Genomic DNA, 23,363 nt, shown 5'->3' on the forward strand with positions numbered 1-23,363 from the left:
TGTCCAATCTTACGATAAGGACGTTTTACATCTGACAATTTTAACCATAACTTACTGGTGGCGCCAACTTTTGTCAAACAGCGGAAACTTATTTGTACACCTAAATAGATAAATTTATAAAAAAAAAATAATTTATTTAGAATTCCTCGCTTTTAATCTTTAATATTTTATTTATAAGATTTCTTAATGTTCTTCATAGTTTCTGTGTATGATAAATTTTAGATCGACATGTTTCTCAGAATCGATAAAGACCATATAACCGTAGCGATGACCGATGCATTCGATCTTGGGGTGCGCGATTTGCGACGGGAAAAAAAAATCAGCTGGCGGACGGGTGCCACAGTCGCTGTGCCACAAATAGAAGTCGCGGTTTCCTTAGAAACGTGCGTAGCGCCCACGTGTGCCGTATGTATACGCAGGCCGACGCATAGTGTTGAATGCACATACGTTATGCGAGCAGAGGCTGCATTGCCGCCGCGTTGCTGACATATGCGTGGCACGACGATTTAAAAAAGTCGAGTCGCAGCCGTAAAACTCATGACGCGAAATTTTCTCTCTCAAAAGTTATTATATCCCGCTCGTCATTTTTATTCTCAGAATTCTATCTTCTCGACCAGTGAATATTAAGTAGTCCCGAGATACGTTATATTTCAATATTTCTCTTCATTGCGGAAGATAATTTTAATTTATTGTCCTAATTATTTGTTCAAAAATTTCCAAAATTTTATTGACCGAATACGAATTTTTATCGTCGAATAAATCCCTGTTTCAGGGAACGTGTCGAGCTCTTTTTGCATTTTCGCTAGAATGTTACTGTATCAGCACACAACGGTAGGGATGTCAAGGAGCTACCGCGCGAGGGCCCGGAATGAGCGGCCGGCAAGTAATTCTCGGACAATTATAAAGTGAGGTCATCTACGAAGTTTACGAGATGCGTCGTCGCGTCAAATTAATTTAATAAATTCCTTACTTGTGGGGCTCCCGGTCATATATATCGGTATGCGCGACCACTTTCTTCCTCTCGCCTTTAGTTCGCTTCTCGCGCAAAGGGGCGCGAGAGGCCTTAACCTTGCGTTAATTCGTGAGGAAAGGACCCGGTTTCCCCGGGGGCCCTTCTCTCATCCGAGCCGCGGGCAGTCCAATTAAATCCCTTTCTTGAATAACGTATTATACCAATAACGGTAATCGCGCGCTATGCGAATTAAGCGCGAAATAATCCACGGTAATTAAAATAATTAATTGAAGAAAAATAACGTCGCGTCGGATATAGGAGGATTTCTCAGTAGGAATGTAAGACAGGAGTGGTCGGAAAGTCGTGAGTTAAAAGTTGAAGTAAATTATGACCGCGTCTCGCTTTAATAATTGAAACGTATTATAAAGATTAAATATGATATGAGATACGGTCGTATCGCGCAACCACTTAATGGCGTGAATTTTTCTCCAAACCCTTTCGACGACAGAAGTCCATAAATTCGCTTTATTAAAAAAAAGAAAATAGAAAGAGGGGAGTAGCAGTTTTTCTGCTGTTAGCCAAATTCTTCGCAGGGCGGAACGGCGAGTGGTCTTGGAAATTAATCTTGGAATATGAGCTTTATACGATCAACCGAATATGTTATAATATACGAAATAAATATTTTTTTTATTAACACAATGTTTTATTTTAATGACAGTATAATATTTTCATATTTAATAGAAATTAGCTATTTTCCGGTATTTGCTGCAAATATCAGAATTTACATGCTCTTTCTTTAAAAAAAAAAAAAAAATTACAAAAAAAGTGAGTATCAAGCTGTAAGCAAATTAGCACGAATTGCGTCGTGAAACAAAATTGCGACAAAGTCTGCCACGATCGTTACAGTTGTTTTCCGCCTTCGACTTATTCCACGGACATTTAGCGCGTTAAACAAAGAATCCAACGAACAATTATGCTGGTGGTGCCCGCATGTTGATTATCTTATCAATAAACATTACCAGCATGGCAATGCGATTGCTTTCAAACGATAGCGACCGTTTGGAGTCGATTTTAATATCACTAAATTCTCGATTTTTTAAACCAGTCTTTCTGACATGATTGTGAAATTGCATCACACATATATATGTTTATATATATGTATATAAATATAATCAAATATATATATATATAATATTTTATTATATTTAATAATAATTGTGTATTATATTTACTATACTCTCTCTCTCTCTCTCTCTCTCTCTCTCTCTCTCTCTCTCTATCTCTTAATTATAATTTATATATTTTTGATATTATTTTGATATAAAATAGTTGTTATTTATAATATTAATCTAATGAAATTCTTATATGACTATTATTTTCTGAATTGCTGGGAAAGTTAAGTTTCAAAATGTAAAAAAAAAAAATAAAAAAATTTTTGATACGAGAAATTCAATTGCATTCTAAAACGTTGCCTCTTTTTTTTTTATCGGAATAATCAACGTCAAAATGTGCCAGATAAGGAGATATAAGTTTGAAGATTTCCAGACAACGACTACATCGCCTAAGATACTTCATGTCGCTCTCTAGTATCTTAAAAGTACGGGCGTGGCAGATCCTTCAATTTATCTCTCACCACTTACGTACACCACACACGCTCTCCCAAGCTCCTTTTATCGGCGTCTTTGCGACTACGTGGAAAAAAATATGACATTTTTTTCTTTTTTATCGTACTCTTTACGAGACCGCCGGCTTCAAACTAGGTACATAATAATAACATTTATATATTTGTTACGCCAAATGGCTATTTTTTTCTTAATTAAATTTATGTATAATAAAGAAAAACTTTTTTCAATTCGATGTATATTATATAGTGTCGATTTCTTTATCAATAAAAATAACATGCTTATGAATATATTAATTTGCATTCAGAAATTGTTAGGATACAAATCTTTTTTTGTATTTTTCTGCATACACTTTTGTATATAATTTCGATATACGATTATAATTTCGTTTTAACATTATATATATGTAATAAAATTTATTCATATTATTCTTTCTTCTACAATATTTAATACTATACTATTCAAAATTATAAATTGTCTATTAAATTATTTTTTATTTGCATACGTTACAAATTACTTCTTATTTACTAAGTTCCGTAATCTGATGTACTATGGGAGGCATAGGATCCTTTGACAACTTTTTTTTCACATCGAAACTATCGTGTCCCTTCATTTCTCCGTAGCTTCGTTCTATGAAGAAAGATGAGGATTTGCCACATTATTTGTACGTGCGTTTTTTTTCCCACGATATATCCGGAATCTACGGGATGTCCGCGATGATTCGTTTCCGAATTTAGTTCTTCCCTACGATTCAGGTAAACGAGGATCCGCGTGATCCAGTGGAACAGAATACAATAGCGACACGGGACAAAGGATATTTCTCGAGGATATACACACGGGATCCTTCTTCCTTCCCTTATTTTTAGGATCACGAAATTTTGATGGAAAATGTTCTCTTTCGATATAAATCTTCGATGAGGGTTCATGGGACTGTTTCGGATAATAACGATTGTCGTGAGCAAGAAAATTTTTGCACTCGCAGAATTTCACGATACATCAAAATAATCGAAGACAGAGGCACATAAGTTTTTATTATAAAAATAAAAATAAGCGTTTAAAAGAGTTTACACACATACACACACATACTTGCTTATATTTTATAATATTAAATTCAGTTGTAATTTGTGTTTCACCGTAATGTAGCCGCCCAAATAGATAAACTTATTTACAACTTTTTTAGAAAATGGCGATTTCACAATATTAAGTAATTATCTAATTATTTTCCAAAAATTAAATTTCACAGTTTCTTATATATCGATCATTATCAATTATCCTGTATAAAGTATCATTATTCTGTACATAAAAGTATTATGGTAAGATTATCAAAAACTAACTATTTCATGAGATATTTAATTTTTTATATCAAAAGATGTCAGATTAAAATATAAAATAACTCAAAAAGTACTGAATAAAAAAATACTTTATTATAGTGTTTTGGAAAGTTCTCGAGGCAAGCTATAAGAATACTAAATAAAAAATGGGGGTTTTCATTAAAGATTTTAAAGTTGACCTTCACATGACCTTCAAATGATTTTCCAAGGTCAAATCATTGTCAACGTTTTATGGCCCCCTTGAAGCCACACAACTTTTGTTTGAAACATTTTTCGATTTAACGCAGTCTTTCTGAGATATTTGAGTGGGTCCTTTAAAATGGGACACCTTGTATATTACATAAAATGTATTAATATTTTTTATGATTTTTCTCAGTTACAGATTTCGATTAGGAAAGGTCAATATTTGCAACAATTTGAGGTCCATTATTATAATAAACCTCGCTGAAATTTCTCATGATCTCAAAACTGGAGAAGATCCACTCTCGAAAATATACAACGTCCAAACACAAGCGCGTGATTTTGATTGTGATCAATAGCAAAAGTCGGAAAATTGTACTTACTGTTATAAGTATTCAACCAACGAGCTTACAGACTTACTCGTCATCCTGTCTTTCGAATTATCAATAAAACATAAAGCATATGTATATTGTATATTTTTCTAATAAGTATATATATATATATATATATATATATATATATATAGTATGTTTATTTAAAAGAAATTAAATTTTCATATAATATTTCATCTAATGTGTCTCTAGAAAAAAGATTTTTAAAAATTATTGTATTTATACATACTAATTACATCAAAAATTGAAGTAATGCCTATAAATATTCTCACAATTAGCTATATTAATTAATAATTCTCATAAGAGCAGGACAGAGAAAAATATTTATTTATAATTCTCTTTAGTAATGACACATTTTGCGCTTCTAGAAAAAAATACTTATTTTTCGGCTATTTATATTACAACAAGTACAATTAAATTAGTTACATCATGAATTTCATTATATTTATATAAAACCGTTTATACCACGAATATCTATAAAATTAAGACAAATATGCATAATACGCGCTACAGAACATAAACAGTTAAATTCCCGTTATACTAAAATCATCGACCGTTAGATATATTTTATTAAATTTCTATCATGTTTACATGTTTCATATGTTTAAAGAATAAAACGTGACATTTTTATTTAAAGACAATGCTTGTATAATAATTATTATTGTCGTGTATTTATTTTTATTGCACAATTCAATGTACGTATTTAAAATAATATAAAAACTACAATATATAGAATGCATCAAAACGCGAGATCAAACAGCAAGAAAATGCATTAAAAAACACGCACGCATTATAAAGATTGTACAGTCGCCATAAATATCCTATAGCAACGGCTTCTTTTCTTAACAAAAAAAAAAAAAAAAAAGAGACTTCTGATTATTATATTTATGTAAAAATTACTTCAAAATATTTAAGACGCATTATACCTACTGTTTACAATGCAGAAAATGTTTGCAGATGTTATCTACATAATCTGTTTTGCAAATTACGTTACCTTTGATCTTATTAAGTTTGAATTTTTGATGCACGCTACGATACAGGAACGATCTAGGTGAATCGGACTTTAACGATGCGAGACACAATCAAAATATTTGTAAATAAAAGTGCCTTAATTAATCATAAGAGATAAATTGTATTAATATTTATATTTTATATTCGTACTTTTTGACAAAATATTTAAAATATAAATATATAAGTTACTCTATATTATAAGCGGAGAAAATCCTGCTATCTGTTTGCGATATTATAATGTATTCAATAATAAAATCTCAGTCAGTCAAACGTACATGATATTGCGGCAATTAAATATATATAACTATTAAATATTTTTTTAATATCGCGTATTTTTAAGTATATATTTAACAGCGTGCTAAGAAAATATGTATGCTCACGTGCCTTATTCTGTCACTGCGATCGAGTCTTCGATTTACGCTATTAATCGTAATCATGTATCAAGTGATAGAATACCGCTTCCATCATACATACCACATACATACAGATACGCATACGTATGTGTATAGAAATATTAATATTATTTACAAAATGCGCTTAATAAAATGAGAAAATTGTTATAAATGTACCTTAACTTATATATGCGATTATATTCATTATAATACGCGTGCTCTTCGCGATAAATATAAAAATAATTTATATAAAAAAATCTTACGATATATACACACTTCCTCAAGAGCAATGTGTTGGTTATAATGAATATTATCTTCTTGTTGTAAATTTTATATTACAAATGCGTTACAAAATACTAGACTGTTTTTTCGTCTCGAGTTGAATCGAATTATTTTAGGAATGTCGAAAACTTTATTCTAGAATTAGAACTTACTATATAAATTATAAGCATACATAGATCATTATTCCTTTGCCATCAGTACTGTGCTGTTTTTTTTTTTTTTTTTTTTTTTGTAAATATCAGTGCCTTGATTCAATCTAAAATAAGTATTCTACAATCTCTTGTATTTAATATACCTTTTTTTTTATAGAACATTTAGAAAATACATATTACTAAGTATGCACATTGTAATTTTAATGATCCGCATAACAACCTATACCACAAAATATAATCCATGTATGTGTGTATCTAAACTGGAATATATAATTTATAATGTTTTAGAGTGGTTTAAACACACCAAGAAAATATATTGTATGTTTTTTGTACATAATAATTGAGCAATTAATACTTAAACTTTATTATTTATTATTATTTTGTATTTTGCTAATTTTTTTTTAAACTTATAAAACCAAAAAAGAATTTATATAAAATATTCTATTTTATTATGTCCATTAAACTGAGAAGGTTATTGAAAAAGGCAGTGTTAGTTTAATCGAAAACAAAATTAAAAATGATAACGCACAATGAATTTCGTATTCCGTAAAATACTATAAACAGATAGAATGTCCATACTTTCTTTTTGTTTCGTTCTTATTCTGTTTATATGCTTTTTCTTTCACTTTCTCTTTATTATATATCGAGAGTTTAATTTCGAGCTGTTATGTTGTACCATCTCAGGCGTATGCTTGTATATCTACAAAGCCCAATCGTCTTTTCACTTTTTTTACTACGTAACCATTTAATCGTATTTGCATTATCACTTGTCATGGCATATTTTAAATCCTAATGATGAATTCATACACATTCATGTCGCAGAAAAAAATAAATATTTATATCCCGAATAAAATCTTACAGGAACAATGATTATGCATTATGTTAATTATAAAAAAATTTTTACTTAAAAGAGGATGGAATTATCATGCAATGCAGATTTGAAATTGAAAGAAAATAGATTTAATATTATGAAAGAGATTTAAATTTTATAGCATTGTATATATATCAATAAGTTCGATATTATTAGTATGTATTAGTTTATATTGTATTATACCACAGTACTTTAAAAATGATTTCAGTAATTTTATATTGTGTATAAATTATTAGAGATTTCCTTGAATAAAATGGCATATTTCAAAGAATTACAAATGTAAAGATATCAAGAGATGTCAAGAATTCAATGTACACATGAATATAATAATTTTAATTAAATAAATTGTTAGGCATACAATTAATATTTATAATGCTGTTTGCAAACATGTCATTAATTATCATTTTTAAATAAATTATAGTTAGTCAAATTTTAATGATTGTAATTAATTATTACAAAATATAAATTACAAAATAAAAAGAGAAATATACTATATTTTGATAATTATTTGAGAATTGATTCCACAAAGTTGCCATACATTGCATGACAAAATTTTTTCATTCGATCTGCTATTCGTAATACAAATGAGCATGTGTCGTGACGTAAAATAAGGTCACTGTATAATTAAGAACTAAAACAATGAATATTTTTCGTATTTCCTGATCACATCAGCTTATAAAGGATCGACCGATGCTTGCAAGCAGGTTAAAAGTGAAGAGAACATCATTTTAAAAACTAGCGAATATCTGTGACTCTTTTACAATTACTGCAAAATAATCAAAACGTTATTTATTAAACTGTTGTTGCAGTCTTGATCATATCAAGAAAGATCAAGACGTCATCATTGTGATACCATAAGATAACAACTTATTATCACAATGGATGCAACTCCGGTAACGACGTCGTATTTACCAACTATAGCTTATTCTCTACTGGCCGTGTTTATCACAACGCTAATTGCATTATACTATTATGTCGAGACTTCAAGAGCAGTTCAACTTTCCAAAAGGCTACCAAGTATGTATAGGACTTAAACATTTTAACTGCTAATGTACTTTCAAGTAAATTTTAACACAATATAAAATTGGATTTATTAAAGCGAAAAATTATAATCTTATATTGATTAGAATTAATTTTTTGTCTTCTCTTTTAGGTCCACCGAGTGTACCAATACTAGGTCACGCGTTAACAACTTTTGGATTATCTCCAGAAACTTTATTACGCGTAGCTCTCCAATTCCATGAAAAATATGGATCAGTAATAAGCGTATATTTCGGAACAAGGGTAATAATCGCTCTGACTGATCCACAAGATATCGAAATAGTCTTGGGTAGCTCGGTGCATCTCGACAAATCCGTGGAATATAGGTAACAAGTCAAATAATTAACGATCTATATCATTTTGTTTTGAAATTATATATGTACACGTGCAACTTGTCCATTCTATTTATCTTTCTTAGATCTGTATTCAATCTTATTGTATCCAAAAGGATATAAATATAAAATATATATATTTTATGAAATTTTTTATTTTTTTTTATTTTAGATATTTCCAACCATGGCTCGGAGACGGCTTATTGATCACATCTGGCGATAAATGGCGCAAACATAGGAAAGCAATAGCGCCCACATTTCATATGAGTATTTTAAAGACATTTGTACCTTTATTTTATCAGAATAGCATGGATCTCGTTAGACAGCTTCGCAATAAAGTTGGAAAAAAGTTCGACTGTCATGATTATCTATCAGCTGTAACGGTTGACATTTTAACGGAAACTGCGATGGGAGTCAGAAAGGAAAAAAGGCAGAAGACTGGATACGATTATGCAATGGCCGTGATGAAGTAGATATTGTTGTTTTTTTTCCCCCTTTAAAATTACATATAATACTTTATTATTGAGTATTTGTTATGAAGACAATTTATTGTAATAATAATTAAAATGTTGCAGAATGAGTGATATCCTACATAGAAGGCATTATGATTTCACGTTACGTTCTGACATAATTTTTAAACTCTCAAAGTTTGCGAAGAAGCAAAAGAAGCTGCTCAATATTATTCACACACTGACAGATAGTGTAATTGAAGAGAAATCTAAGGATGTCGAAGAGAAATTAAAAAAAAATCAACAGCAAAAGAATGCGCAAAGCAGCAAGACTATGGAAAGTACGAATGTGACCAAAAATGAAGAAAATGACGCAAATACTGCTACTAAGTACACAAAACTGCATTATGTAAGAGATGATCTTGATGACATTGATGAAAATGACATAGGTGAAAAAAGACGACTCGCCTTTCTGGACATGATGTTTGATTTGAAAAAGAACGGTGAGCAAATGACCGATGAGGAAATTCGAGAGGAAGTAAACACTATCATGTTTGAGGTGTGTACTGCAGTTTTTATATAAAATAGTAAACTCGATCACATATAATAAGTTACTTGATGACATACGTATTGATATTTATAATTAAACTTTTTCCTTCACTCCCTTTCTTTTTTTTTTTTTTTGTTACTAAAAAAATTTGTATATATCAAGTTACGCTACTGTACACGAGCTATATCAATTTGATACATTGTTAGAAAAGTCATTATTGATTTATTATAGGGTCATGATACTACGGCAGCTGGCTCGAGTTTCACGTTATGCGCCTTAGGAAATCATCAGGATATTCAGGTAGATTTATTAGCGGCTTAATATTTCTGCAGGAAAAATCTCTTGGATTTTTTTAAATATTTATATTTAAGTTCTTTAAAAAATATATAACAAAACATCTACAACATATACAACAAAACATCTTATTGATATTTAAAGTTTAGTATTAAGAATCAATATCTGCCAAATAAAAAAAAAAAAATAGTAATTAATATATAATTACACACAAACAATAGTACATTAAATATTATTTTAATATAACATATAATTAAAGATGTGGATGAAACATAGTTTTATATTCTTATAAATTTTTTAATTTGCCAGTTATTTTATTATGATAATAATATCAATAGCTCTAGAGCTCGCAGCATACATACACACACACACACACAAACACACATACATATACATCTTTATATTAACAAATTCTTAAATTATCTACAACTAAATTTATCAAAATCAAAGAAATACTTCAATTAAACGTTTCTTAAAGCAGTTGCAATGTATATTTTTATTATTCTTGTTAAAGAGGTCAATATTTCTCAGCCTGATCAGTTGTTTTAAATTGATGATTTTCGTTATGTAGGCCCGCGTGCATGAAGAACTGGATGGAATTTTCGGTAACAGCGACAGGCCATGCACTTTTCAAGACACTCTAGAAATGAAATATCTCGAAAGAGTTATTTTGGAAGCTTTGAGACTTTTCCCACCGGTACCTCTCATTGCCAGAAAACTTAACGAAGATGTTAAAATAAGTAAGCGTGTCTCATTTAACATAATATTAATTATTATTACAAACTTGTATAGTAAATAAATTAAACGCGAAAGATACATAATATATATTATTTTATTACGACAGTTACAGGCGATTATGTTCTTCCAAAAACTGCTACGATACTGATTGCACAATTCGCAGTACATCGTTCGGAGAAATATTATCCAAATCCAACAGTTTTTAATCCGGACAATTTCCTACCGGAAAAAATGCAACAGAGACATTATTACTCCTTTATTCCATTTAGCGCCGGACCGAGGTATTTAATAGATATTTTTTTGTACAGTTTTTTTTTTTCGAAATTAAAGAGAAATCTCTCTATCGTACAGAAATATTGTTATATGCTTGAGTTTAAAACTCGTTTATTTTTAATACATTGACATATATTTTATGAGCATCTAGCGAAAATATTTCATCATAAAAACAACACGTTACGATTATTTATTATAATATTATATTTGACAATGTATATTTGACAATAATAAATTTTGTAAAGATCCTGCGTGGGACGGAAATACGCTATGCTGAAATTGAAGGTCCTGTTATCGACAATACTTAGGAATTACCGTGTCACTTCTGATGTGGTAGACGAGGATTTTATATTACGGGCCGACATCATTCTGAAAAGACACGACGGATTCAATATTAAGCTCGAGCCGCGTAAGCCAGTATCTTGTATATAATCCAAGAGAAACGGCAAGAATTTTAATATTTCCGTATCCGCGCAAACGTAAACGAAATAAAGCTAAACGTATTGATATATACTTGATTAAAAATTTCTATATATGGTACATTATATATTTTCGAAGCAGGTGTTCTTTTCGATGGACCCGCTATCTATAATATTTTTCCAAAACAATATTTATGTAATGTGTATTTGAAAAAATCAAGATATTATACTTAAAATATATATCTCAAAAAATCTGATGTACATATCGTTTGCCTCTTGTGTGTATAATATACAGGGTTGGGAAAGTTACTTTATAAAAGTAACTCGTTACCGTTACCGTTATTTTTTCTAAAAAGTAACTCGTTACCGTTACTCGTTACTAATTTTAAAAAGTAACTCGTTACCGTTACAGTTACTAAAAAGTAACGAGTCGTTACAATTTCCGTTACTTTTTTACAATACAAACTAATAATTTATTTTGCATAAGAAAAACTTTTAAAAAATTGTAAGCAAGATTTCATTCAAGGTTTATTACAAAATAAATGATTAAATTTTATCGAAATTCTTTATTAATTTTTAATAAAATTTGTTGCTTCATAGTATCATCATTTAAATGCCCTCTTTGTAGTGTTAATACAGAGCCACCGATGCTAAACATTCTTTCTACAGATGCACTGCTTGGTAGAGCTGTATTATATTTAATAAAAAGTTTTTTAAGTTTTGGATAGTCGTTTAACATTTCTATATTACAATTATTTGATTTTAAAAACCGTTGCAATTCTTCTTGTTCAGATTCATTTTGCACCGTTTTTTGCTCAAAAATGAAAAAATCATCGTGATCGTCAGATTTTCCAGTTTTTGAAGAATTTTCAGTTGATCGGATTCCCAATAAATCCTCCAAGTAATTTTCAGCACGTTTTCTTTTTTCTCCGGTTAACCAGTTTAACTTAAATTTTGGATGTAAACATGCTGCTATTATTAATTCTTTTGTTTCAAATATTGTAAGAAATTTAAAATCAAATATAGTAAATTAAGCGACATTGTTTGTTTTATTGAAATTAATACTTTTGAATCAATAGTTTAAAATAAAATAATATTTTTCAATTAAATCCTTATTTAAAATTAAATAACATATGTATTAATCAAATTAATAAGTTACCTTTTATTTAAACCTTGCTAAATAGCTTCAACTAATGAATGGCAATCTATAAGGTCAGATTTATTGAGATTTTCTAATTTTCGTTGCAAGGTACTTAGAACTGGTAGTAAATGAGAGCTCTGCTTTTCCGAAAAGATAAAGCTCTCATTGGATATCGCGTGTCGCGTCATCGCACTGGTCTGCAAGAGCCATAAGTTGATCAATCACATTCAAGCATTTTTACAACATAATAAGAATGCTAATTGGTCGATTTGCTTACGGCTTTACGGTTAAGATAAAAATTTTATCACGCACAATAGCAAGAATAATATCTTAAATAAATCAAAAAATTTGAAAAAAGTAACGATAAAAGTAACTGTTACATTCGTTACTCGCAAAAAATGTAACGAAGTTACTTTTTCCGTTACAAATAAAATTTGTAACGCCATTACCGTTACAGTTACCGAAAAAAAGTAACTGTAACGGTAACGGCGTTACAAGTAACGCGTTACTTCCCAACCCTGATAATATATACAATTATATAGATACCAATTATTTAAGCGAAACGTAAGTTGTGTGCCTTTCCTTTTCAATTATCTAATGCTAATTATAAAACTGATCACTAAGATTGATCTTATAACTTTTAATAAATAAAACATTATATGAAACATATTTTATCGTTTCATTTGTATTATAATTTTGGTAACCACGGTTTTCTCGTGCGAAACGTATACATATGTCACTGCACAGAGAGTCTTTCTTTCTAAAAATTATAAAATTATGTTTTTTTTTAGCATTATTTATACGATACTTCTAGATTCCGCAAAGAATTTAAATCTGAGATCTGAGTCTGTTAGTCTCCAAGTGGAAAACCTATTTGGTGTCTTGACAGACTCTAAACGCCAAACTTGTATTGCTTTTATTGGTTTATACGTGTAATTTTTTCCACATATAAATTAAAAACTATAAAATAGTATATATTAACGCGTAGATTAAAAACTAAAAATATTAATATACATATTATTATTATTTTATATCAACATATATTTAAAATATACTGACTATTATAAAATGTATCGGCTATTATAAAACGATATATCATATTAATGTATGCATGCGATATATAAGAAAGTCAAATAATAACACGACAAATAATAATGTAATATTTTAGTATTAATAAAAAAAGAATAAAATTGCAATTTATTATTTTCTATCCTTTTCTGTTCTTTTAGTCGTTGATATATATATATTTATTATATATATATATATATATATATATATATATATATATATATATATATATATTAGCATTATATCGAAATATATGTAAGAAAAATATATTCTCTGATAATTTTATTTTTTATGGTAATAATACACTGACATGTTAACTGTTTTTTGCGTTTCCATCGAGTAATATCACATGGTGGTATTTTATCAAGATGAGATTATTTCAAAGTAGCTAAAAAAGCAATTAAATCAGTTCGATCTTCGGCCTTCTTAAGACCATAAAATGCCATTTTTGTTCCTGGAACAAACTTTTTGGGAAATTCGAGATAATCATTTAAAGTCTTCTCATCCCATACAACAGCCTTATCCTTCATGGTTTGTGTAAAATTAAAACCTGGAGCAGCTGAAAAAATTAAACTAATTACATATTATAATTGATAATCAATAATATTGTATATTTATTAAAATTTGTTCTACGTTATTGAATTGATTTTTAACTGACAATGAGAATTAACAAACTGGGCTTACGAGACATTATAATACACATACTTCCAGAAGTTTTCCCTATAATGCCATGTAGGTTAGGACCTATTTTATGTTTACCATTTTTTTCCGTGGTATGACAAGAAACACACAGTTTCATAAACAGTTTTTTGCCATTAACCGGATCGCCGACCATTTCTTAACATTATTAATTTAATAATTAATTACAAATCATTAATTTATTAATTAAACTAGAATAATGTGTTAAAATTAAAATTATATCTTAACCGTATCCTAGTCATATTGCAATTTATGCGACATTTACTTTCTATTGTTCTTATATAAAAAGATCGATACTGTCCAACTTCGATATTAATCGCAAGACATTTCGTAATTCTTCTTTCAACTTGATGATCTTTATTGTGCAGAGGTTCGCATATATGAAGAATTGTATGCAATTTTCGGCGACAACGACAGGCAATGCACTTTTCGAGACACTCTAGAAATGAAATATCTCGAAAGAGTTATTTTGAAAACTCTAACAATATAAGACTTTAATCGGTACCTGCGATTGCCCGAAAACTTAACGAAGATGTAAAGATGAGTAAGCACATGCCTGATTAAATACAATAATAACATTGAGAATGTGTGTTATAAATTTCTTTCTCATTTACTATGCAAACTTATTTATGTACAGTTAAGAAGAACAAAATAATTAATCTTTTTCATATGACAGTTACAAGCGATTATACTCTTCCAAAGACTGCCACGAGATTAATTCTGCAATACGTCGTTTGGATCGGAGAAATATTACCCAAATCCGACAGTTTTTAATCCAGACAATTTCCAACTAGAAAAAAATGCAAGAGAGACATCACTATGCTTTTATTCTCTTCAGTGCTGGACCAAAGTATTTAATGGATAGACAGAAGTTTTCGATACAGAAAGTGTTATATACTTGAGTTTATTTTTAAAATTTCACCATATACTTAATGTAACTACTTAATATAACTTTTGTTTTGCAAATAAAGTACTATATATAAGACATATTTTTGTATAGATCGATGTTTTTTTAAAAAAACTGACATATAGGCATGCGCTCTGCGCGCACAATCCACAAATGGCTTAATTTTTACTTTCTCATAGAGGAAGCTTTATTTTTCTATTTATACTATTTTATATACTATATATATTGTATATATATATATATATATATATATATATATATATATATATATACAGTGTCCCATTTTAAAGAACCCACTCAAATATCTCAGAAACACTGCGTTAAATCGAAAAATGTTTCAAACAAAAGTTATGTGGCTTCAAGGGGGCCATAAGATGCTGACAATGGTTTGACCTTGGAAAATTATTTGAAGGTCATGTGAAGGTCAACTTTAAAATCTTAAACAGAAACCCCTATTTTTTATTTAATATTCTTGTAACATGCCTCGAGAGCTTTCCAAAACACTGTAATAAACTATTTTTTTATTCCTTTCTGAGTTATTTTATATTTTAATCTGACATCTTTTGATATAAAAATTTTTACAATTTAATAAATTATTATTTAAATCTAAAATCAATAATCTAGTATCATTGCATAAATTCTTGCTAATACTAAGATTCTTATCTAATACTAATAATAGGTATGATAACAATATACTTTCTTAAACGTAATTTATGTGATAGAAGACATGTTGGATTTAAAGTGTTAAGATATTCTGTCATAATTATTTCATAAATACCTTCGTCATCATCAGTTTAGTCAGTTCAAAAAATTAAATCTAATTTATATTTAAAAATATTTAAAACTTTTATATACAAAAAGATTAAATACACTATAAAATATCAAAATTTTTATGTATGAACAAATCTACACTGATATGCTCTTTATATATTAAAGATGAATAACGTTAAACATATTAAAGAAGAAACAACCAAAAAACAATATATTAATTTATGTGATTATTGTTGCGTCTTCTCATTCATATCCGTTTAATTAGACCATGAATTTTTAATAACGCCTGACATATGTCTTTATTCCTTCCTATAAGCGATGGATAAAACTTCGTAATAGTTTCCTATACAAGTTGCTTCTGTCGTTTTTTCAGATCCAAGAAGATAAACTGTAGAGCCCAAGGTATAATAAACGCACCATTTAATACTAGTAGAGAGACTTGATATATATCGAAACTATCAGTCCAATCCTTAATAAATCCTACGACAATATATGTATGTTTAATTATATCATAGATATACCAGCAATGGTATTACCCTTTTTTTATCTTACCTATGATAGCGCCGAAGACTATCGTAACTAAGCCACTAATAATTCCAAAAATACCATAAGCCGAGGCAAACTTTTCTATGCTGATATCTTCAATAATGACTAGAGGCTGCGGAACCAGTAGCCACGAACGCGCGAGACCAGTCAACGCTGTCATAATGAATGCACCCATAAGTGTATGCTTGTATAATAAAAAACCTGCAAATCGTAATTCTTTTATATGATACTTCATCGTAGAAACATAAAAATTCCTGCGTAAAAATCTATTTATTATATTTGCCTAATCAGGCGAAAAGATGCTCACCTAGCCTTGTGAATTGCGTGACTATCATAGCTGCAAAGAAGAGATATTTCGCCTTTACATCCACTATTAATGTAAAAACTGCTAATAAAAATTTCGATACAAGCTCAGCTATTCCACTAATCGTAATAGTTAACGCAGCGTCGCGTTTAGTGTATCCTGCATCGCTCATTATAAGAGGAAGAAAAGAGGAAAAAGCATAGTCGGCGGTGCACACAAAACTAACACCAAAACATAAATTCAGGAAACCGCAATTCTTTACCAATGACATATCCAAGAGTTCCCTCAGAATTGCCTTGTATCTTCAAACAAAATAAATCGGTTATATATATATAGGATGTCCCATTTTAAAGGACCCACACAAATATCTCAGAAACACTGCGTTAAATCGAAAAATGTTTCAAACAAAAGTTGTATGACTTCAAGGGGGCCATAAAATGGTGACAATGATTTGACCTTGGAAAATTATTTGAAAGTCATGTGAAGGTCAACTTTAAAATCTTAAATAGAAACCCCCATTTTTTATTTAATATTCTTGTATCTTGCCTCGAGAGCTTTCCAAAACACTATAATAAACAATTTTTTTATTCAGTACTTTTTGAGTTATTTTATATTTTAATCTGACATATTTTGATATAAAAAATTAAATATCTCATAAAATAGTTAGTTTTTGATAATCTTACCATAATACTTTTATGTACAGAATAATGATACAAATCAATTAGCATAAAAAAAAATTGTTTTTAAGAAAATTATTTACAATGTATTTTTTTAAACAATTATTTGTTTTTTTTGGCACTAATTAATGTGTCTTATTATTCTGTACATAGAAGTATTACGGTAAAATTATCGAAAACTGAATATTTTACGAAATATTTTATGTTTTATATCAAAATATGTCAGATTAAAATATAAAATAACTCAAAAAGTACTTAATGAAAAAATACTTTATTATAGTGTTTTGGAAAGCTCTCGATGTCAGCTACAAGAATACTAAATAAAAAATGGGGGTTTCTATTTAAAATTTTAAAATTGACCTTCACATGACCTTCAAATGATTTTCCAAGGTCAAATAATTGTCACCATCTTATGGCCCCCTTGAAGCCACACAATTTTTGTTTGAAACATTTTTCGATTTAACGCAGTGTTTTTGAGATATTTGAGTGGGTCCTTTAAAATGGGACACCCTGTATATATATATATATATAATCAAATTATAAATATGAAAAGATAAAATCTATTAGTCGTACTAATCAATCCTAAATTTCGATGACATAATAAATCATATAAATCAATCATACAAATAATTGTAAGAATAATGATCACTTTTTCTCCTCTTGTTTCTCCTCGGCGTTTTGTTTCTCATTCTCTTTCTTTTCCTGAATTTCCTTATTTGTTTGTTCCTCCCAGCTTCTCTTTTCCAGATATTGTTGACGTATATCACTTAGTGTACCAACGCTAGTCGCCAAATTGACCAAGCTAGATGCCGATAAAGCCGATATACGCTTCGCTAAACTTTCTCGCATAGATACTGATTTCGCCCTTTCGCGAATCCCACCCTCGATTTCGGAGATTGAAGCGACTCTCTGGGCAGAAGGCTAATTTACATAATAAATGATGCGTAAATTGAAAAATATAATATTGTTTAGAAAAGCTGCAAATTAAGTAACAAAATAACGTCGATGACCAATAAATTTCATGCACCTTAAGCGTTTCTATTAATAAGGGCACTTCTGTGCCGTTATCTTTCTTAAGATTATGAAGACTGCTCCATTTAGTCTTTGAAGATATGTGAATATCATCGATGGTTGAACGATGATTCGACAGCGCTAGTTCTTGATATCTTTGTTCTTTTTTGCGCGCCTTTTCAGCGCGAACATCATCCATCTTTCTGGCGTGCCATTCTACGGGGTGCATTAATGTCATGCCGACGATACCATTAAGACTTATCGCGCCCATAATCGCTGCGGTACCTAATACAAATCATGCGAAACTAATAATTGTAATCTTTTTAGAATTTTTCTATTTTTAGAGTCTTACCGCGAAAACCATATAATGTCATCATCTTTTCGGTTAATGTCGGATAAATAATTCCACCCAAAGCGATGATGACTTGCGCCGCGCTCATCACCTGAACAATAAGAGAATTTTTAATTTTTAATTTAATTTGGTATAAATAAGCACGAGTCGCGTGATTGCCTTACTTTCGCTCTTTTTTTTACAAAATACGCATTGAAAACCGTATTGCAGACTGTAATAATTAGGCCCAGTCCAAAACCTTGTAAAAAGTAAAGGAAAGCCAAATCGTATATATTTCTGACAAATGCCAACATGATGTCTGATGTTGCAAAAAAGAGCGCTCCCACAAGTCCGACCGGTCTTGTAGAATATCTTTTCAACAAGATGTTGGTCAGCAAACCTGTACAAAATATTTTACTCTGTAGAATTCATGCAGAAGTGAAACAAAAAAGCATTATTTTATTAATAACAATATAGTAATATTATGAGAAAAAAATGTAATCTCTTAAAAATATATATTAAAAATTTAACGAAAAGAAAAGTTTTTTTAATTTAATTAAATGAAAAAAGCAATCCTTTTATTTTAAAAAATATATATAATATTTTATATAATTTGTTATATACGTCTACATATATCTTCTTTCTTCTAGCACTTACACGTTTCAAATATATTCTCATGTTTCACAGCATTATGATATTGTTATAATAATTTTATTAATTATAAATTAAATTTCTGTTTTTTCCGTTAATTATATCTTATTTTGATAACAAAGTAAATTTAAAAAATTATAATAGACTCATCTACTTAATTCCTCATTTACGAATCTCGATTTAATTTATGACAAAAATATTATCTCTTTGAACTTATTTACAAATAAGAAAACTTTCATTGATAATAAGGACATGATTCTTTACCCAAAGTAATTTTCTTGTCTAATATAATTGTAATTTATTTATAAAAAAAAAAACCTAATCCGGCGTGATAATAATAGCTATGTATCAAAGTAAAACAATTATCAATTAATAGATCCGATTTATATAATGTAATGCAGTTATACTCGAATTATACAGGGTGTCCCATTTTAATCTCCTCAGGCAAATATCTCAAAAACCAAGCCCGAAAGAGAAAAATGTTTCAGACAAAAGTTGTTTGGTTTCGAGAGGGCTATAAGATGGTATCATTGGTTTGACCTTGGAAAATCATTTGAAGGTCATGTGAAGGTCAACTTTGAAATCTTAAAAGGAAACCCCCATTTTTTATTTAGTATTCTTGTAGCTGACATCGAGAGCTTTCCAAAACACTATAATAAAGTATTTTTTCATTAAATACTTTTTGAGTTATTTTATATTTTAATCTAACATATTTTGATATAAAAAATTAAATATTTTTTTCTTAAAATATTCAGTTTTCGATAATTTTACCGTAATACTTCTATGTACAGAATAATAAGACAAATTAATTAGTGCCAAAAAAAAAACAAATAATTGTTTAAAAAAATACATTGTAAATAATTTTCTTAAAAACAATTCTTTTTTTTATTGATTGATTGTCTAATTGATTTGTCTTATTATTATGTACATAGAAGTATTACGGTAAGATTATTAAAAACTAAATATTTTACGAGATACTTAATTTTTTATATCAAAATATGTCAGATTAAAATATAAAATAACTCAAAAAGTATTGAATAAAAAAATAGTTTATTATAGTGTTTTGGAAAGCTCTCGATGTCAGCTACAAGAATACTAAATAAAAAATGGGGGTTTCTATTTAAGATTTTAAAGTTGACCTTCACATGATCTTCAAATGATTTTCCAAGGTCAAATAATTGTCACCATCTTATGGCCCCCTCGAAACCAAATAACTTTTGTCTGAAACATTTTTCTCTTCCGGGCTTGGTTTTTGAGATATTTGCCTGAAGAAATTAAAATGGGACACCCTGTATAATTTTGAACTTATATTATATCTACATACAAATTGCAAATGTGTATCAAATTAAAGCTACAGTACATACAGAATCCATTTAATCCTCCGTACAAGGACATTAGCGCTTGCAAATTTACAGCAAGAGCTAGCATAATTTAATGCACTGATACTGTCGTAAAGAACAAAAGGTCGCACCTTCTTCAAAAAACTTAATCTTCTTATCGCAGATGTCAATGCACAAATGCAAATGCAAACTTATTTCTTAAGGAGCAAGTCTTGAGGAATTCCTCTATTACGCAAATGCATTTTTCATATACAATATGTGTTTATTAAATTTATATATTAGTTTTAATTGTGCGTAATAACTTTATAAATAATTTATTACATCTTTTTCAAATTTGAGATGTTATAAAAACATTTACTTGCAATAGAGAAGGTGATCATGAAGAAGGAATTGGAAAGACTTGATGCCATGCCCGCCTGTCCGGAATTTTGAAGGAAATCGCCAAAGATTATGCCAAATGACGATGCTGGACCCATTGTAGTAAACTAAAATAGCAAAAGTTATCAATTATGTATCTCTATATAAAATAGTTCATTTTTGCGTTGAAAAGGATTATGAAAATATATCTAAAGACTCTTTCATATTATTTGCAGATATGCAGTAATTTGTGTTTTAAAAATTATGCTAAGCGCTATTATGTTTGTCATTATTATTATACTAACAAAAATTAATATCATTGCCAATGCAATCATCCATCCCCAGCCGCCGTCTGGAGCCAGATCTTCCAAAGTAATTTCATCCTCTTTGTTCATCAATTCCTCTTTTTTCATAGTTGTGCTCTTGTTTTTATCTCCAATTGTAGGTGCACATGTCGTTGTGCTATTTGTTTTTGTCACTGTCATACCGTGTTTTCTTTCAATCTTGAAATGATAAATTTGAAATCGTCAAAATTTAGTGTATGTAGTAATTAATCGCTTTCCTAATTGATATTCAAAGATACAAAGAAGATGTAGAAGATATTTAATAAAAAGTAAATATAAAAATAAAATTATATTTCACATAAATATATTTAATTTTTTAATTATTATTGTTAAAATTAGAAAAAATATGATATAAGATAAAGAGATTGATATCTTACAGTCATAGTTCTCCGTAAAAGTGTCTGTCAAATAAGTGATTTATTTTTTTAACCTTTGGATTGAAAACAGTTTCAATAATCTTACAAAGAGCGATGTTTGAATCCGATTCAGACTTATATAGTATTTCTGCGAATTTGAATCGATCGCCGATTAAGTTAATCAAAGTTTAATCAAAGTGACCCGAAATATCTAGCAAAAAATTGAAAGTACGGAAAAAATGTGTGAGAGAAATTCTATATTATCTTATCTATATATCTTTTTTTTATTCTTGAGCAAATAAAAATAAAAATTTCACAATGGGTGATCAATAATTAACGAGGAATAACAATACAATTTGTAAAGTTTGTATAAAGCGATCAAACATATCATTCCAATAATTACATAGTACTTTGAATAATTAAATATTAATAATTAATATAACATGTAATTACGAAACAATCTTTTCAGAAAAAATATTTTACATAAAATTATATCCTATATTTCTGTTAGCATTCTCTATATATATAATGAAATATTACAAATCTCTTTTTCGCGTATATCAAACAAGTCAGATCAAACAATACTTCCATTGTTTTTATTATATCCTGGTTAAAGATAAGATTTAAGTATTTACCTAATAGAATTTGTCACAATAGATAAATATGGCGAACATCAACGATTTTGATACACTTCCACGATAATCGAAGGTAGACTAGTATTCGACTAACTGAACATGCCAAAGACGATTTCGAAGGCCCTCTTATCTATGCACAAGGTGTCATCATATTAAATACCCATTCTTAGGCCGGAGTGAAATATTACCATCCGTAATCATGAAATCGCGCGAGAGAGAAACTGAGAGTGTAAACAAAATATCTAATGTACTCTTTTTTTTTTATACATAAGAAGCACCAATTAAATATAATATGAGACGCATTTTATGAAAAATAATCAAAAATGTTTTTATTTTTTTTTTTATATATTTAATTAATCGATTACAAATAAAAATGATCTGATATTACATTAAAAAGTAAACTAATGGGAATAAACAAGATACAAGTTAACAAAGATCATAGAATTTTTAAACATTAACAAATTTTTTGTAATATAAATATAAATACAAAAATTTTAATTCTTTCATTTTTTCAACACATAAATAAGACAATATATAAAGATTTTATTGTAGAGAAAAGATTTAAAAAAACCAACATATCATTTTTTTTTTGTTTTTAGTCTCACTAGCTAAAATATTAAAACAATAATTTTTATCTAAAATATTTTAAGAGAGTGAGATTAAAGATGGCTTTTCTTCCTCCTATCAAATTTCCTAATTTTGATAATACTATTTTAATTAATTTTTTTCTAATCAAATAGTTTTGAGAGAATAATTTTAAAAGAAAAAGATTTTTATTATTAAAGCTTCTCATTTCTTCATTACCTTTTTTTATTGTCAGCGAATAGACTTTGTCTCTTACGCATTTTATTAGGTGTACAACTTTGCTTCCGCCGTTTTCCTATAGATGGCTTTAGCGGTAAGTAGTGGTCGAAATAAATAGATCATAGACGTCATGCGATAAA

General features: G+C 28.9%; 3 protein-coding genes across 9 annotated transcripts in view; 2 read left to right on the forward strand and 1 right to left on the reverse strand.

Annotated features, from left to right (window-relative positions):
• LOC138933137 (achaete-scute homolog 2) overlaps window positions 1-4,513 on the forward strand; it is a 157,293-nt gene extending 152,780 nt beyond the window's left edge. For 5 of the 6 annotated variants that reach the window (XM_070295656.1, XM_070295661.1, XM_070295659.1 and 2 more), the window contains one exon: window positions 4,282-4,513. The gene's annotated coding sequence lies outside the window, so the exon portion shown is untranslated. The remainder of the gene's footprint in view (window positions 1-4,281) is intronic. The other variant, XM_070295660.1, reaches the window with a different exon arrangement.
• A 3,366-nt stretch (window positions 4,514-7,879) lies between these two features.
• Window positions 7,880-11,636, forward strand: LOC138933336 (cytochrome P450 4g15-like). Its single transcript, XM_070295951.1, has 8 exons — window positions 7,880-8,202; window positions 8,339-8,552; window positions 8,731-9,027; window positions 9,134-9,566; window positions 9,789-9,857; window positions 10,423-10,591; window positions 10,696-10,870; window positions 11,108-11,636. Exons 1-8 carry the CDS (start codon window positions 8,064-8,066, stop codon window positions 11,292-11,294), a joined length of 1,683 nt encoding a protein of 560 aa, XP_070152052.1. The 5' UTR covers window positions 7,880-8,063; the 3' UTR covers window positions 11,295-11,636.
• A 4,372-nt stretch (window positions 11,637-16,008) lies between these two features.
• On the reverse strand, window positions 16,009-22,496 carry LOC138932994 (monocarboxylate transporter 9). 2 transcript variants are annotated; one of them, XM_070295377.1, is made up of 10 exons: window positions 22,420-22,496; window positions 21,390-21,587; window positions 21,086-21,212; window positions 18,922-19,136; window positions 18,758-18,848; window positions 18,422-18,690; window positions 18,044-18,315; window positions 16,721-17,019; window positions 16,420-16,614; window positions 16,009-16,347 (listed from the first exon to the last, which is right to left on the reverse strand). In XM_070295377.1, the coding sequence occupies exons 2-10, from the start codon at window positions 21,567-21,569 to the stop codon at window positions 16,211-16,213; spliced, it is 1,785 nt and encodes a 594-aa protein (XP_070151478.1). In that variant the 5' UTR covers window positions 21,570-21,587; window positions 22,420-22,496; the 3' UTR covers window positions 16,009-16,210. The 2 variants fall into 2 exon arrangements, with proteins under 2 accessions (XP_070151478.1, XP_070151477.1); XM_070295376.1 differs by lacking the exon at window positions 22,420-22,496 and adding an exon at window positions 21,806-21,852.
• Between the last annotated feature and the right edge of the window lie 867 nt (window positions 22,497-23,363).

This window comes from Polyergus mexicanus, unplaced genomic scaffold (assembly GCF_030449975.1).
Source record: "Polyergus mexicanus isolate NDT 795.1 unplaced genomic scaffold, iyPolMexi1.0 SCAF_5, whole genome shotgun sequence".
NCBI lineage: Eukaryota > Metazoa > Arthropoda > Insecta > Hymenoptera > Formicidae > Polyergus > Polyergus mexicanus.

Excerpts from the sequence above, each read along its gene's own strand:
- LOC138933336 (XM_070295951.1), top strand. The coding sequence starts at position 8,064 with ATGGATGCAACTCCGGTAACGACGTCGTATTTACCAACTATAGCTTAT. Across the intron at positions 8,553-8,730 it reads GACAAATCCGTGGAATATAG|ATATTTCCAACCATGGCTCG; the intron begins GTAACAAGTCAA and ends TTTTTATTTTAG. Across the intron at positions 10,592-10,695 it reads TAACGAAGATGTTAAAATAA|TTACAGGCGATTATGTTCTT; the intron begins GTAAGCGTGTCT and ends TTATTACGACAG.
- LOC138932994 (XM_070295376.1), bottom strand. Across the intron at positions 16,615-16,720 it reads CACGCAATTCACAAGGCTAG|GTTTTTTATTATACAAGCAT; the intron begins GTGAGCATCTTT and ends TACGATTTGCAG. Across the intron at positions 16,348-16,419 it reads AGTCTTCGGCGCTATCATAG|GATTTATTAAGGATTGGACT; the intron begins GTAAGATAAAAA and ends ATATTGTCGTAG.